General features: G+C 46.7%; 1 protein-coding gene and 1 long non-coding RNA gene across 3 annotated transcripts in view; one reads left to right on the top strand and one right to left on the bottom strand.

The window, feature by feature from the left end:
- ESYT1 (extended synaptotagmin 1) overlaps positions 1-16,713 on the bottom strand; it is a 59,966-nt gene that overhangs the window by 22,210 nt on the left and 21,043 nt on the right. For both annotated transcript variants that reach the window (XM_083599614.1, XM_083599615.1), the window contains exons 2-17: positions 11,798-11,839; positions 11,545-11,679; positions 9,981-10,054; positions 9,120-9,192; positions 8,405-8,494; positions 7,059-7,114; positions 6,473-6,596; positions 6,210-6,386; positions 5,916-5,998; positions 5,304-5,352; positions 4,907-4,996; positions 4,126-4,218; positions 2,700-2,771; positions 1,599-1,685; positions 1,367-1,516; positions 443-595 (exon numbers count right to left, since the gene is read on the bottom strand). In XM_083599614.1, the coding sequence (XP_083455740.1) occupies positions 443-595; positions 1,367-1,516; positions 1,599-1,685; positions 2,700-2,771; positions 4,126-4,218; positions 4,907-4,996; positions 5,304-5,352; positions 5,916-5,998; positions 6,210-6,386; positions 6,473-6,596; positions 7,059-7,114; positions 8,405-8,494; positions 9,120-9,192; positions 9,981-10,054; positions 11,545-11,679; positions 11,798-11,839 (1,548 nt within the window). The remainder of the gene's footprint in view (positions 1-442; positions 596-1,366; positions 1,517-1,598; positions 1,686-2,699; positions 2,772-4,125; positions 4,219-4,906; positions 4,997-5,303; positions 5,353-5,915; positions 5,999-6,209; positions 6,387-6,472; positions 6,597-7,058; positions 7,115-8,404; positions 8,495-9,119; positions 9,193-9,980; positions 10,055-11,544; positions 11,680-11,797; positions 11,840-16,713) is intronic.
- Positions 15,554-16,693, top strand: LOC310753340. The gene is made up of 2 exons (XR_014543332.1): positions 15,554-15,880; positions 16,443-16,693. It is a non-coding gene; the product is annotated as an uncharacterized lncRNA (long non-coding RNA).

The following is a 16,713-nucleotide window of genomic DNA, read 5'->3' as shown; positions in this document are numbered from 1 at the left end:
CAATTAAAATTTCATCAAAACTCAAAAAAGCCAAGCTAAATATGAAGGGGGAAATCCATATTTATGCAATATATGTTAAAATCTTTCATATCTTTAAAATATATAAATAAAGAACATAAAACTGGTGATTCAGAAGGGTCCTTCAACTTTGTACTGTTATTTTTACTGAAAGAAGCTGAACTGTTAACTGATGAGACTGTCTATAGCATTATTATTCAGCACCATTGTTTGTGACTGGTATCTTTGTTTTAGATATTTCTGTCTGCTCCTGCTGATTTCATGAACTTCTCTGTAGCTTGTTATTCTTCTGTGGTTTTATATATAACTCATCCTGGGATCGTAAAATCAATGAAGGGCAGGATGGACATATATAAACACATACATTATATCATTTCCTGCTGCTGCTCAGGAAACATCAACTCTCTCAAGGAGACGACCTTACCTCAGTGCCAAACTCAGCATCTGGGCTGGCCTTGGTGGGGCGAGGAGGCCTGTCAACACTGCTCCCAACATAGGTTCCCTCCGTGACATTCAGATTTCCTGGGGGGCATGGCCGGGGGTTGAGGCAAACTTCAGGGGCATCCAGATACAAGATCTACAGAAACATTGGCATACTGTGAAGCATGAGGTTAAGAAGCAAAGTCAAAATGGTTAGGAAGCATCGGACTGTTGAAGGAAGAGGACAAAACGTAACTGCAGGGCCAGATAACATAAACACTGGCATGTTTGACTGACTCTGGATAATCAGTGAAGAAGGGGAACGGATAGCTCAGGGCAAGGGACCCTCTCTCAAACACCTGGTTTTCAAAAAAGAAAATGCAGCTGGAGATTCACTCATAGATCTCCAAAGTTTTGCCTTTAGACTCCACTTGTGTTTAATGCTCAATGCTTAGTAGCCCCATGCTATATTCCGGGTCCTTTCTTCACTCCTTTGTGGCCCTGTATCACATATCCGTAAGGCAGGGGTGGTGGACTTCTAGATATTCTAGATCATCCTTGCCCTGGCTGATGGGAGTTGACTTACATCTGGAGGGCCACAGATTCCCCATCCATGATTCCATCTTGGGGAGAAGGGAAGAAGACAAAAAAAATCCCACAAGCAAGACCTAAGAGTAACAGCCACTCAGAAAGCCACCTGGCCTCTACCCGCAATCAAAATAGGCAGCTCATACATTCTGCAGAGTATATCTTTCCCTTCCTCACGCTTGAAAAAGAAGCTCAAAATGCTGTTTGTTTTGTTGCATTTTTAAATAAAGGACATTGAGCAGTAACTGTTGAGCTGGCATGAAAGGGTGAAGAGGTGAATCATCATCATCATCATCATCATCATCAGAGACACAATAAGTCTTTAAGTCAAGTGTTTTACCCGCATAACGAGTTTCATGTAGATGCGGCTGTTGAGTCCAGAGTTCTCCAACTGGAACCATTGGTCAAGAACCAGATTGTCAGCACTCAAAAGGCGGGACAGATGGATCGTGAGGGAGCCCAGGGTGGTCTGACGGTTGTCGTCTTTGACCTGCCGGAGGGTGAAAACAGCTTTTGCATTTCTGTGCAGGCAGAACTATGGGAAGCATTTTGGAAAAGGTGGGAGAGCCTACCTGTATATCAATGTCCTCAGTGGTTGGGTCTTGCAAGAAGAAACGGAAGGCATCGTCCCAGACAGGAGAAGAAGTGTTATAGACAACCTGGTGGTGTGAGGGGGAGAATGACAGTGAAGAGGTAAGAAACAGAAACAGCGCCCATTTCTGAGGAACATCAGTCATTCGAGCAGCAGACTTCCTGAAGCTGCTACACTCAAAAGAAGAGGAAGGAGCAGCCATGAGCCATGTCCTGACCCAACTCCACCAGAGAAGCCCTTCAGTAAGCAGCTGATAATTAAAGTGCTGGACTGGGTAATGGGGGATCAGGGCTCCTATCCCCTCTGAGGCATGAAGCTTCCTGGGTAACACTTTCTCTCAGTCTAACCCTGCTCACAGGGTTGTTGTGGGGATAAAATGCAGAGGGGGCAGGGGAGACAAGGTGGGAAATAAACACAATAAAGAAATAAGTATCTTAGGTAAAGGTAAAGGGACCCCTGACCGTTAGGTCCAGTCGCGGATGACTCTGGGGTTGCGGCGCTCATCTTGCTTTACTGGCTGAAGGAGCCAGTGTACAGCTTCTGGGTCCTGGGGCCAGCATGACTAAGCTGCTTCTGGCGAACCAGAGCAGCGCACGGAAACGCCGTTTACCTTCCCGCCGGAGCGGTACCTATTTATCTACATGCACTTTAACGTGCTTTCGAACTGCTAGGTTGGCAGGAGCAGGGACCAAGCAACGGGAGCTCACCCCGTTACGGGGATTCAAACCGCCGACCTTCTGATCAGCAAGTCCTAGGCTCTGTGGTTTAACCCACAGCGCCACCCACATCCCAATAAGTGTCTTACTTGTTATTAAACGATAATTAGTAAGTGGAGGTTACAGCCAGAACCCCCCTGCACCATCCATCCTGGCCTGTGATACAGTGCACCAAGCAACATGACCTGGATTATTATGGGATGTGACCAAACTGAGGGAAGGGGAGCTAAAACCTGCCAGGCACCTTAAGCTTGCCACCTCCGTTGTGACTGCTGCATACACCCCATCATCAGCACCCCAAGTGGTTACACCTGGAGGTGTCCAATGAGCAATAACTAACAGACAAGAATGAATGAAGTCCTTACCTTGCTCTCACGGGTGACATCTTGAACGGAGAGCTGTACCATGGGGTTGGGCTCCTTACTGGCCTTCTTCAGCTACGTACAGGATGAGGTGAGAGAAATGATGGACACAGAACTTATCCATGAACTATGCAGCCCTTAACAGGTTTGTCCCAACATATCTAAGAGGCCCCACTCTTTCCTTCTTGGCCTAAGATGGGGCTCAATGAAACATCCAGTTCCTTGGTGTGCCAGGTGGCGACAGGGAACCCATTGCCCACTCCCCATGTTGCTGGACTACAAGCCCCATCATGGTGCCACGCTGGCTGGGGCTCATAGGAACTGGTGTCCAACATCTCAAGGGTTGAGGAGTAAGAGCTGAAGGGCCACCAGCTCCAGCTTCACCCTCTTGCGTGAGCTGACATACAAGCAAAGGGCTCTTTCACCTTCGCAGCATCAGCAAAACAAGTTAGTTTGGCAAAGCCCTTCCCTTCCTTCATTCACTTTGAGACAGAAAGGGCTCCTTATTGCCTCTCCCACATGAACAGAAACACAGGCTCTGTCACGAGTTCTTCCCTTACGAAGCTTGGCTGCTGATTTCTGAGCTCCAGCAAATGGAAGTGAACAGCATTGCTGTGTAACAAGGGGTAGTCTCAGCCAAAGCCTCTGCTGCTACTTACACTGGGGAGGAGGGTTATTTTAAAGAGCCAGTTGCTCATATCTCAGCTTGCATGGAAGTGCCAGTTTGCACCTTCTAGGCCACCAGGTGTGAAGCCACCAGTTGTTATTCTGGTGCTGCCTAATAAGAAGCCCCTAAAAACTGCCATCTGTTTATGAAGCTGGACAGCAAGAGCACACAGAAGCACATTTTTTGTGGCCCCCTTACAATTATGCAATGCTGTTTGCCAAATCCCAAATATCTAAAAGCAGGTTCAACAGGGCTGCCAAGGAACCGGAGACTTGGAACGCCTTCTCTTAAGTGTACAGTGGCTTACAATTTAATAAACAACAAGCTCCCACTTTTGCTGAAGGGAAAGGGCCATCTTTAATATTTTCCTCTTCATCAAATTTGGGAGTATGTGGAGTCTTTTCCTTAGCTATGCACCGTTGGGAGGTGGGAAAAACCTATTAATACAGGAAAGGGCTAGCATTTTCAACATATATTATTTGGAACAGGGAATGGGAATCTGTGGCCCTTCAGATGTTGCTGGACTACAACTCCCATCATTCCTGACTATGGGAGCTGGAGTCCAACAATGAAGCACCAACGGTTCCTCATTCCTGATCAAGAAGAATATTGCAATACTTGTTTTAAACCCCCCCCCCCCCACTTATATCTGTTTTGGGATATGACAAAGTAAGACGTTTAAATACACAACCTATCCACCCCAATCAGCCCCAACTAGAAGAGATCAGGAAGCCAGTATCATCAAGGTTTCTGACTACTCACTGGGAGCTCTTGTGCCCTGTCAAGATAGACAACCAAGATGGCTGCTGATGGTGGTTCTGGTTTGGAGGAGATAGTTTTGTTCCACTGGAGAACCTTTAAACGGCACGCAAGAAGCAAAACAAGCATAAAGTCAGCTCCACCATTTCTTCCCAAGATACCTTGCTATCTTTCACCTTGAAGGACATCTCCCCCAACGCCATCCCAAAAAGCAAACAAACTGGGGAGACACAAGCAATGGGAGACACAGATTTCTCCAAAGGATATATTTTTATTTCCATCTCTCTTTTACTGATTTGTTCATCTGAGCCCAGACCACACAAGAGGTCCAACTATTGATTCTGCCCCGAGGTCTTCCAAGCCATTTCCCCACAGAATCTAACTTGCCTCATGGAAACAGAACCAGGAGTCCTGATTTCCTGGCAGTAGTTACTATATGACTTGGGAGTCTGAATTTGGAATCCTCCATCCAGGGTCATTGTCCACTCCTCACATATTGCCCATTTCTGAGGAAACTCTTCTTCAAGGAAATACCTCATAGAAAAAATGGGGGGGGGCTCTAGACTTGCTCAACCAACCCAAAGCACCCCCATTTTAAGAGGGTTCAGGATTAAAGGGGGTGGGGAGAACTTTGCCTGAGACCTTGGAAAGCTTCTGCCAATCAGAATAGACAATACTGGGCATCTTCCTGCTTTTGTCAGAAAAGCATCAACTCAGGCCCAGCCAACTGCAGACACATCTCCTGAGCTGAATTGGCCTCCAGGTAGATCAAGGTTACACTCACGTGTTCCAGCTTAGAGATATCTGACATGAGGGTGTGCCACTCCAGGCGCAGGAGCACACGAGCCCGGCCACCATCTTGCAGAGGGAACCACTGCCAGGTGGGAGAAAGAGGGAGAGGATTAGGAGCACAGGGACAGACTTTGAATCTGAGGTACCATCACAGTTACAGCCAATGGACTCTTCCCTCTAACTATATTGCCCAGCTCAACATGATATGGCCCACTCTGCCCCCCTCCTCTGTCCCACCGCTCTTCTCATGAGAGACTTCAACACCACCTCTTTACCAATCTATGATGAAACACCATTCTTCCTTCTTCCCCTCAGATATCAAACTCAAAGGCTATCCTGTTGTCTGGCACCATGTATGAAACCAGCCCTGTCCCCTCTTCTGCGCTCACCTCCTCTAGCACACGAGCCTTGAACACCTCTCCAAAGTCCAGTTTCATCCTGAGGAAGAAAAGAAGGTGGTAACATTTGCATAAGTACCGTCTCCTCGCTTTCAAGCCCAAGGTGCAGCAGATCAAGTGACCCTCATCCATAGAGATCCCATCTCCCATCATGAAGAAGAGAAGAAGAGTTTGGATTTGATAACCCGCTTTATCACTAGCTGAAGGAGTCTCAAAGCGGCTAACATTCTCCTTTCCCTTCCTCCCCCACAACAAACACTCTGTGAGGTGAGTGGGGCTGAGAGACTTCAGAGAAGTGTGACTGGCCCAAGGTCACCCAGCAGCTGCATGTGGAGGAGCGGAGACGCAAACCTGGTTCCCCAGGTTACGAGACTACCGCTCTTAACCACTACTCCACACTGGCTCTCCAATTTCCAGAGCTGGAGATGAAACCAATGACTCTGGGGCCTGAACTGGCCCTGCCTAACTCTTTAGCCCCCAAGTCCTCTAAGCATCAGAAAAAACAGCAGAGGAGCTCCAGTTCCTCCTCTCCCCTCAGCTACTCACCCAGCTAGGTCTCACTCCCCTCATAGAGCTGGGAACAGAGCCCAGCCAGCCTCTCACCTGCCCAAGAAGTCATCCTGATCCGGGTCCTTGTCAAACAGCTCCACCTCCAGTTCCTGCCCCGGTACCTCGTGTACAATGAACTGTGGGGATAGTGAGGTGGGGGGTCAGAGCAGACACCACCTATTGTGCAGGCCGGAGGGGCCCTCTTCAGACAGAGAAAGGAAAGGAATGACAGTTGTGTTGCGTGAAGAGGAAAAGCTAAGCCAGGGAGGGAGGATAGAAAGAAAGGGGGCTGAGCGTCCCCCTGAAAGTTTGCACTCAATTTTGCCACCTCAGCTGGCAGCCAATTACCTCATACATCTCATTCCACTTTGGGTTGAGGTCTTCATCAATGACTTTGCTGGTGAAGACCTGGGTTCCCACACGCACAACGGCGTATGGGTCTGACTTGCCCTCAATCATCCCTTTGATGTACTTATCCTTGGACTGCAGGTCCTTGGCCTCCCTCAGAAAGACACGGACGACACCCTGGAGGGGAGAGGCATGCATCAGGCGCAGGGCTCTGGCCCACTCACAAGGATAACCCCCTCCCCCTCCCCCAGGGCCTGCCTTACCCTGGGAATCGGGGAGCGTAGCTGAGCTGCTTCGTGGAGATCGGGGACCAGTGGGATGAGCAGGCGGTTGGGGAGAACCAAGAAAGAGGCAATGGAGTCCATGATCATGGTGTCAGACAATGAGCTGCAGAGAAAAGCCTTCTGTTTTAACACAGTACACACCACCCTGCCTCTTGCCCACCATGCATCCCCTCCAATCTCCCAGAATACCTTTCTGTCCCACTGCACCCCAGAAAGTTCTTCTCCAGCAAGACTCAGTTCTCCCACCAACCAATTTCTTCTCAAATGTTCTCACCTGTTTTCCATTGCACTCCTCACCAGTCCTATTGACTTCAGTGGAGCCAACCCCACCGGGGCTAGGATTGAAGTCTCCCCCCTTTACCCTTCTTGCACACTCAGCTGCTCTGGTTATCTCCAAGAGAAGAAGCGCTTGAGAACATAGAAGCCTCATTCTTTTACCAGAGCGGTAAATTTTGATGGAGGAAGCAAACAAGACAACACCCTCTCTGACCTCCTACAAGAGCTGCAAGTCCAGAGGCCAGAAGTTCCCCATCTCTGGTTTTATCATCAATCATCAAGCATTTACCTCAGTCCAGGAATGTCCAAGAGGTTGGTCATTCCAGTCCAGTTAATGTCCAGAGTCTGGGAAAGAAGGGAGAGGTGTGATTTAGAACCAGTTACAGAAATACTGGATGTGGGGGTGGATTTGGGTGGGGGGTTGGGAAGAAGCAATCAGGACTGAAGATATCCAGGTTCAAATCTCCATTCAGCCTTGAAGCCCACTGCGTGACCTCAGGCCCCTCACCATCTCTATCAGCCTAACCTTCCTCACATTATTGTGTGTGAGAGAGCCTTGCTAAGCCACCCAGAGCTCCTTGGACAAATAAATAAATTCAATTAATAACTCCTGTGGGGTTTGTCAAAATCACTTGGGAGATCTCACAGCTGCAAAAATGTATGAATCCTCCTGTACTTCATTTTAATAAGAGAATTTACTAGTTTGTAAACCAAGACTTCAAGACATCTGCACTGGAATGACCGGCCCCTTGAATGTAGGAACTGATTCTGCTGCATGTTTTTAGGGAGACAGCATGAAAATTCTGCCTATGGTGTTGTTACCTGCGGCTGTAAAAGCTTTCATTAAAGTGGGGGTGGGCAAGTTTCTAGCTTTTGTGGTCTCAAGAGATACGCTTGAAAAGTACTGATAGTAATCAAAGAGCGGTTGCACAACATTTCCATAGTGAGGGATTTGGCTTCAACCTTATGCATAGGTCAGTGCCCCTTCCCAACATTTGCAAAACCAGAATGGGACGTGGCAGAAACATAGCTGTCAAGTGTCCCTTATTTGAAGGGACAGTCCCTTATTCCAGTGCCATGTCCCGCTGCTGTCCCTTATTGATAGATGTCCCTTAAATGTCCCTTAAATGATGTCCCTTAAATTTCAAAGGAAGCAGCTCCTCCCTGCCGGCCAGGGAGGAGGGAGGCTCCAACTGTGTTGCTTGGCTGTGTTGCTCACCCAATAAGAAGTCTAAGAACGACTGGGGGGTGGAGCATGCATGCCTTGTGTGTGGCTAGTTAACGCAAGCTGAGGGGTTTTTTGAATGCTGGACGCCATTTTGTTGCACGTGCTGCTGCAAACTTTGCAGTGCAAAGCCAGGCCGGGGAGCCATCTTAAGTTGAGGCTGCATAGGCCTTGTGGTGCATGTGATTCAGATTCTATTCAGTTGAACCTCTGGTTACAAAGTTGGTTGGACAGTATTCTCGAAGCTACCAGCATGAGTTTGACCAGACTGCAGGAGGACAGGAAGACTGGAGTGCCTGGAACAGGTGAGGCTGCAAGTCCCTTATTTTGGTTGCTGGTCCCTTATTTTCAAGGCTGCTGGTCCCTTATTTTCAAATCTGTAAGTTGACAGCTATGGGCAGAAAACTTACCGGACGGCGGATGAAGAACATGGTGAGCGCCCCGACAATTGGGACATCCCCAATGAGGGGCTCCAAGATGACCCGCAGCATGCCGTGCAGCTGAGAGAAAAAGAGAAGGTTGAGGTCGGATTCTCAGTCAATGCTGCTTTAGTCATTCATCATATCCCTGTGCTCTGGGACAAGCAGAGGATACAAAGGCAACAGCATCTGGTAGAAATGATGCATCTACCATGCCAGCCACTAATGCAGGTTGACAAACAGCTGGGGCAGCCTGTCACAAATCACAGCCCCACGTCAAGATTCACCCTTAAATTCAGGGATTGTGGGAGGTTGAGGAAAGGGAGGGAAAGGGAGGGAGGGTTGTCTCCACATCTTCTTGAAGGGAAGGGGCGCCCAAAGATTTCTGCTTTTAATTACCAGGAGTAATTAGGGAGGCCTTCATCACTGCCTTCCTGCAGCTGCAGTGCTTTCTAAATAGTAGCTCAAAGGAATTAAGGAACTGGGTAGAAATGATACCCTTTCAAGGAAGGCGATGGATAAGAAACAAGGCCTGCGGTTGCTGGGAGCTTGGACTGATCCTGTGCCATGGCAAAGTGGAAGTTCCTTGGGTTAAAAAAAGAAGAAGCCAAACTGTCCCTAAAAAGGCAAATCCATTACTGGGAACCGTATCAGCCTCTGAGATTTCTAGCCTACCTTTATGAAGCCAAAAACAGGACCACCTTACCTGCATGCCTTTCACCCCGGCCTTACAGAAAAATTTCTTGACCTCCACATCAATCTGGACGTCACCCACATAGCTGTGTTACAGGGAGGGAGGGAGAGAGAGCAAGAGACCAGCATGAGGCTCTCAGAAGCCAAATAAAGCCATAAGACACTGCAAGAATGAAACACCAAGGCCCTAAAAGGGAACAGTTCCCCCCTTAATCTCCACCCACCCTGTTGGACCATTTTTTCAGGGGTTGTTGATTTTGTATGCTCTCCTGTCCCACCCGGTTCCTCTCTTTTGGCCAGGAAGTGTGTGGGGAAGAGGTACTGCGGATATCCAGCATGGTCCATAAATGCAGCATGAATGAGTCTCTGGCTCTGCATAGGAAGAAACATTATCTTCACCCAAAGCAGAGCCTCACAGCAGAGCAACGGATTCTCCCTTGTCTCTCCCTTGCAAGTGACTTGTCTCTTTAAAGGAGAGTCAGCTGTGACAGGGCCAGTGGGATTGCAAAAAAAGAAAGGGACATAAGAACACAAAGAGATCAGCTCACATGACCACCCCGTCCAGTGCCAACATTGGCCAACCTGGCGCCTCTGGGAAGCCCACACTCAGGGGATGAGAAAAACAGCGCTCACACCTTCCCTCTGCAATGCAGCTCAACCTCCACAGTGCAGGACAAAACTTGCCCTCAGATCATGCACTCTTCCAGGAAGTAGTGTAGAAAAATGTTCAGGTTCCAAAATGCAGCTTGTCAGAGTAAGAAGTGCTTTGTGGGCCATTCAATAAAGAAGAATCTGCTCCCCCCGCCCCATCCCGCCTTGATTCTGCTCCATTTATAAAGCTAACACAGCAACATAAGAAAACCTTAGAACTTACCTAATGTTTAGGTCCAGCAAGATTTGCTTCTTGTTCAGGCCAGTGTGAACCTTAACTCCAATGACCTTGAGGGGCTAGGAGCAGAAGAAGGGTCGTTGTTTAAGCAAATAAAAATAGACTAAAACAAGGGAGGCAATGCCCCACCTCTCACTCTCCAGCAATCTCTGTTAAGGCAAACTGATGGTCCGTGGATGTCAAAGCTTTGCCAAAGATATACCTGCCTCTGGGATAACCCTCTGATCCCTCTTCCAAGACACTGCTGCCGCTCAGTGGGTCAACCGAGACCCACTAAGAGGTAAAATGGTTTTAGAAGGACTGAAATTAGGCTCCTGCACATTTCTGGCCCAGCCAATAATGAGAGGGCAGCTCTGGTTCAGGCTCAGGTGTGGGCAACCCAGGCTTGGGCTTGGGCTCGGTGGCGGGACTATTGGGCTCAGCAACTTTGTGTCTGGATTTTTACCTCTTGAAATATGGCAACCCTAAGGTTAGAGGACCAGGAGCTAGGGAACATTAGCCAAGAGGGAGAAACACGGAATTAGGTTAGATCCCTGTAACGTGAACAATTGACAGTACTGCCCAGCCACCCCAGGGAACCTGAGCTTTCAACAACATTCATCAAAGTCACAGAGACCAGAAAACTTCATTTAGAAATAAAAAAAGCTTTAGTGCATTAGCTGAAATGTTGTTGCTACTTAAGCACCTTGGATACAGGCCCACAGTGCAAATTTGGATAACACTAGTTAGATTATATGCATACGTGTTTCTGGGCAAATGAAACTGGGTGGTTGGGGTCTCCACCAGCATGGAGCTTTACAGTGCTTCCAGCAAAAGGGTTGTAAGTAAATAAATAAATAGAAAAGGGGCAGAAGATCTAGAGGCCAGCACAAAGGACCTTGGATTTGAGTAAGGAGGCCCTACCCAACCTAACAACACCCCTGCAAAAAGGCAGCGTAATAAACGCAATATGTATATTAATAAAGCACTGGCTTCTGTTCTAGAAACTAAACCCTCCAACAAACACACAACAATCACAGAACTGCAAAACATATGTAGCTCTAACTCAAATGTGGAAGTTGGAAGAACATAAATAAGATAGCGATTATAAGACTAGGATGGAAAGGCAAGATATGAGATTGTGGTCCTTGGTCCATTAATAAGGAATCACCACCACCACCCCAGGAGCAAGTATAACGATTACGCAGCAGAATGACTGGATTCACAAAATCTTATTATTGGATTTTCCACAGTGATGCAAAATGCAAGACCATAAAATGTTCCAGCAGGATTATAACGTAAGGTTTCAAATAAAGTAAGAAAAAATGTACAGACTACTGCTAGCATCCCAAAAGGTGAAAAAATCCATGGCAGTAGCAATGCATTAAAAAAAAAAAATCATTCAGTGCTTTCAATAAATACTAGCCCAAGGTGTGTCTGGGGTGGGGAGGAAACCCTCTGCACATATGGGATGAAATCTAATTATTTCTTTCCCCTTATTTATGGACTTGTCCCCTGGAGCATGCTCTCCCTTAATATTTTCACCAACTATTTTTCAGCTGACAATTACCTTCTCTCCCATGTCAACCTTGGTGAATGTAAAGGTCTGCAAATGGGTGTTGGAGGCTCGGATGCTTGGAGCAATGTTTTCCACCAACAGCTTCTCCATGTACTGGCCAAAGAAAGGCCAAGCCTGGGCCAGGATCTACCATGCCGTGGGGGAAGCAGGGGGGGAGAGGGACAAAGAGAGAGAGAGAGAGATGTTAGTACTGTCATGATGCTGCCATGGCTGGGCAGGAACAATTCAGCCGACTGATTCTCACCTTGTTGAGCCATTCAGCTTTTTCAACATCTGGGAAACTGACCTAGATAAAAGAAAAAATATATATAGATTAGCTCCTGTTGCAAAGGACCCACCCGCTGTGGGTTCCTAGACAGACTAGGAAATACCTCCCTCATTCCCGCAAAGAGAGAGAGATTGTGCATCACTCTTAGGCAAGATCACTTTCGCAAGAGGAATTGGTGAGACTTTACTATAGAAGAGTCAGTGTGGTGTGGGGCAGGGGGAAGGGAACCTCAGGTCTTGGGGCCCAATGTGGCCTCCAGGTTTCTGTGGTCCTTGGGACCCTCCTCCCCAGGACACAGCCCTCCCTGACCCACACCCTGCCTTACTGCCTCTGCCTGGCAGGAATGTGCCCTTGAACTGCAAATGGCTCTTGTTGTCTCGATGGGAGGGATGTGTTTGTCTATGGAGGAAAGCGAGTGATGGGTGGACTGAGGAGGCTGGGCTTCAGATCCTGGTTTAGCCATGAAGATCACGAGGTGCCCTGGCCTAGCCACCATCTCTCTTCCTGATCTCTAACACAGGGTAAAATGGGATGAAATCATTTGTGCTTCTTGAAGGAAGGGCACATTACAACTGTGAACCATGAAAGAGAGGACAAACTGTGAACCATGAAAGAGAGGACAATTTGGGTACTTGGTGCAGGAAGGAGCACTGTAAAATTCCCAGCATTTTTTTTAAAAGCAGGTTGCAATATTTAGCAATACGAGTTCTCAACAGTTGGCTATAGTACAGTGGTACCTCGGGTTACATACGCTTCAGGTTACCGACTCCCAGAAATAGTACCTTGGGTTAAGAACTTTGCTTCAGGATGAGAACAGAAATTGCGAGGCGGCAGCGGGAGGCCCCATTAGCTAAAGTGGTGCTTCAGGTTAAGAATAGTTTCAGGTTAAGAACGGACCTCCAGAACGAATTAAGTACTTAACCAGAGGTACCACTGTATTTCAAAGTGTATGCCATAACATTCCGCCAGCAATGACAAATTGAGCCACCCACGATTCCACTTCTTGACCACCAGCTAAGAGAGGTCTCAACTCACTCTTTAAAACTTTTAAGATTATCGCTAAAACAGCAAACCTGAACTTAATTCAGCGTATTCACGTATAGAGCTGTGTTGCTGCTGACTTGGAAACCTCCAACACACCAGATTCCCTTTAACACACACAATTGACTGACGTTACGCAGTTTAGAAGCCTTTCCACACAACAGACTCATAAACAAACAGGAGGGTTATCAGGAAAATATGTCACTGAATATAGGCAGAGCTCCAGATGGGGGATCATGAGCCTGGAGTTCAGACCCTTGGACCATATTATGAGACAGTTCTGCCCTTAGTCATTGTCTATCATGTCAGCTGTTTGGTGGAGTGATTTTGGGGGAGGCAGAACTCCAAGAGGACCACAAGGCTGGAGTTCAGACCCTGGGATGATAGGATGAGCCATTGCCACACTTAGTCATCGTCCATCCCCATGTCAGCTGTTTGGTGAAGCAATTCTATCTTTGACCGTGCATTTTCTTAATCCGCTTGCTCAGAATTGAGTGGGGTGGAATTGAAGAGGAGCGGTTGCAAGAGATTCTTTGAAATCCTGCAGGGCGGGTGGGTGATGGGGGACATAAGGAAAGCAGCTGATCTTCAGGCCACGGTTATCAAGCACACGCCCGTCCTCTTCCTCAGGAATCATGCTACTGGCAGCTTGAGCACAGCCTGCAGTTTCTTAGAGGGTGTGAGCCCTCTGCTATGCACAAGTATATATGTGCAAGTGAGAGAGAGAAAGGAGGAGAGGCCTGCCACATTACAGACAGAGGCGGAGGAAGGTCAGGTGGTACCCAGTGTGGAAAATTTCTTGCCACCCCCACCCCCACATTGATATATATTTTTTTGGCCTGCAAAAAATGGTTTTACGTTATTTCATATTTTCTTACAAAGGAATAATAAGTAGCAATAACAATAACAACAACAACAACAACAACAACAACAATAATAATAATAATAATAAAAACAACTTTTATTTATATCCCGCCCTCCCCGGCCAAAGTCGGACTCAGGGCAGCTAACACCAGATACAAAACATTGGTATAAAATCAAACAATAATTAAATTACCTCCTAAAAACATGTCAAAATCAAATTAAAGTCTAATTAGATGGCTTTCTACAGGGTTAGGAACAGTAAGTGCTCCACTGAATTGAAATTTCAGTCTTCACGACATAGGAAAACGTCCAAGTAAACAGCTATTTTCATGGAGGAGGGTCACGATATTAACAGATATGCATGAAATTTCATATATAGCTATATAATCCCTAGTGTAGTAAGATAAGACCTTTGGAGCAGGCATTTTCAAAAAAAAGTTTTTTTATGAACCGCCCTAGTAGTTAATTGTTTCTTGATAATCTGTCACCCCCCTCCAATGATGGAACCTACGCCCTTGATTACAGATGCCCTATTCAGAGCTCAATTGTTAGTCGGAAATAGGTGAGGAGCCTGTGACTAGATTGTCACATGAAACTAAGCAGACACGTATGAACCAAATCGGAGGAATTTGCCACTCACTAATGTCATCATTGGAGGCCCTCTTATGTGCTCCATCAATCTCTGTGTGGCTGGGTTCAGGGAGAAAGACGGAGCTTCTGAACTCCCTCCCCAGAGGGACTCACCTTGCCTCTTTTCTTTCTGCCAGGTGGAAAAGACCTTTCCTTTCAAATGATAATGATGTATGCCTAGGGTTCCTGGACATACCTGGAATACTGCAGTTGGTAGCAGTGTCCAGGCAAAAATTGGCGAGATGTCCTGAAAAATCCGGATTTTCACAAATATGGTAACCCTATATATAGAGGGACACGGGTGGCGCTGTGGGTTAAACCACTGAGCCTTGGGCTTGCGATCGGAAGATCCATGGTTCGAATCCCCGCGACAGGGTGAGCTCCCGTTGCTCAGTCCCAGTTCCTGCCAACGTAGCAGTTTGAAAGCACATCAAAGTGCAAGTAGATAAATAGGTACCACTCTGGCGGGAAGGTAAACAGTGTTTTCGTGTGCTGCTCTGGTTTTGCCAGAAGCAGCTTAGTCATGCTGGCCACATGATTCAGAAAACGCCAACAACCCCAGAGTTGTTCAGACTTAACTGTCAGGGGTCCTTTACTGTTACCTTTTTAACCCTTTTTATGCCAGCCCTGCTTTAACCTTCTCTGATTGTGGCTTGTTAATGCTTGTTAATGCTAATGTCTTCCTGCTGTTGCTTTAGTTAATCAGGATCGTAATGGTCTTTCCCAGCTTCTCTTTTATGATGCCTCAGTCATTGTGAATGATATCTTATTCTACTGCTCTTGTTCTGCTTTTTTGAAAAAATTATCTGGTTGTTTTCTAAAAAACTGAATTTAAATATACTAATGTGAACAAGAAAGCAAATGGAAAATTAATTTATTCCCCCAATTTTATCTTCTTCATTCCCAAAAGGTGAACTTCAAAGACATGACAACTCCTCATTCTCAATGGCTCACACCGAACAGAGCGATCTGACACTTTCATATAGCAAGTACATGTTATTTTGGGACGCAGGATCACAGGAAAAGCACATCATTTACAACAAACTTGATACCGGTAAGTTTGAATGAGAAATCTTTTTTTTTTTAAAGCTATAGATGCATTTGAGAAGTTTCATAGGAGAATGGTGAAAATACATGGCTGAGATATGAATCAGCATCAGGACTTGATGCGCGCGCGCGCGCACACACACACACACACACAAACATGCACCCTTCTGCCTTTTTTCTTCAACTGTGAAGAAAAGCTTAAGTACACAATGAGTAAGGTTGCACCTGATGAAGTCCACAGAAATTCCAGTGTTGGAGCACATATGTAGGAGAAGAAACAGCCCCAGACCTCCTTGCCTAACACTAGAAGTCTCCCACACCCTGCCGCTATTCCACAGCACATTCCTCTTCAAAGTCTGGCCCAAACTCCTTTTTGTCCCCCTCAGAGATTTCTATTTTTTTAAGTGCAGATTGAAATGAATGAGGAACTAGCATGTGGAAGCAAAGCAAATTCCTTGACACAGAATGTGGATCACAGTAGTGCAGAAATCATAGCTGTCAAGTGTCCCTTATTCCAGCGCCATGTCCCGCTGCTGTCCCTTATTGATGGATGTCCCTTAAATGTCCCTTAAATGATGTCCCTTAAATTTCAAAGGAAGCAGCTCCTCCCTGCTGGCCAGGGAGGAGGGAGGCTCCAACTGTGTTGCTTGGCTGTGTTGCTCACCCAAAAAGAAGTCTAAGAACGACTAGGGGGTGGAGCTTGCATGCCTTGTGTGTGGCTAGTTAATGCAAGCTGAGGGGTTTTTTTAAATGCTGGACGCCATTTTGTTGCACGTGCTGCTGCAAACTTTGCAGTGCAAAGCCAGGCCGGGGAGCCATCTTAAGTTGAGGCTGCATAGGCCTTGTGGTGCATGTGATTCAGATTCTATTCAGTTGAACATCTGGTTACAAAGTTGGTTGGACAGTGTCCTTGAAGCTACCAGCATGAGTTTGACCAGACTGCAGGAGGACTGGAAGACTGGAGTGCCTGGAACAGGTGAGGCTGCAGGTCCCTTATTTTGGCTGCTGGTCCCTTATTTTCAAATCTGTAAGTTGACAGCTATGGCAGAAATTGAGGTGTCCCTATCTACTGCACAGGAAGCACAAAGCTTTCAATTACTCAAGTAAAAATTGTTGTGGGATTTTTTTTGGGGGGGGGGAGGGAGATCAAGCAAACAGATGTCAACCTTTGCCTCCCTCTTGACATGATTTTTAAAAAGCTATTGTACAGAATGGTAAAGACTGAGTTTTCTTGTCCATGACTACCAAGGAAGTACAAGCTGAAGTAAAAATAATTTTTTAAAAAATCAATTGTTCTACAATTGTGACAA

The sequence above is a fragment of the Podarcis filfolensis genome (genome assembly GCF_964270895.1).
Source record: "Podarcis filfolensis genome assembly, chromosome: 2".
Taxonomy (NCBI): Eukaryota; Metazoa; Chordata; class Lepidosauria; order Squamata; family Lacertidae; genus Podarcis; species Podarcis filfolensis.
Note: the sequence above shows the minus strand (reverse complement) of the source record. Positions and strands in the feature narration are given on the sequence as shown.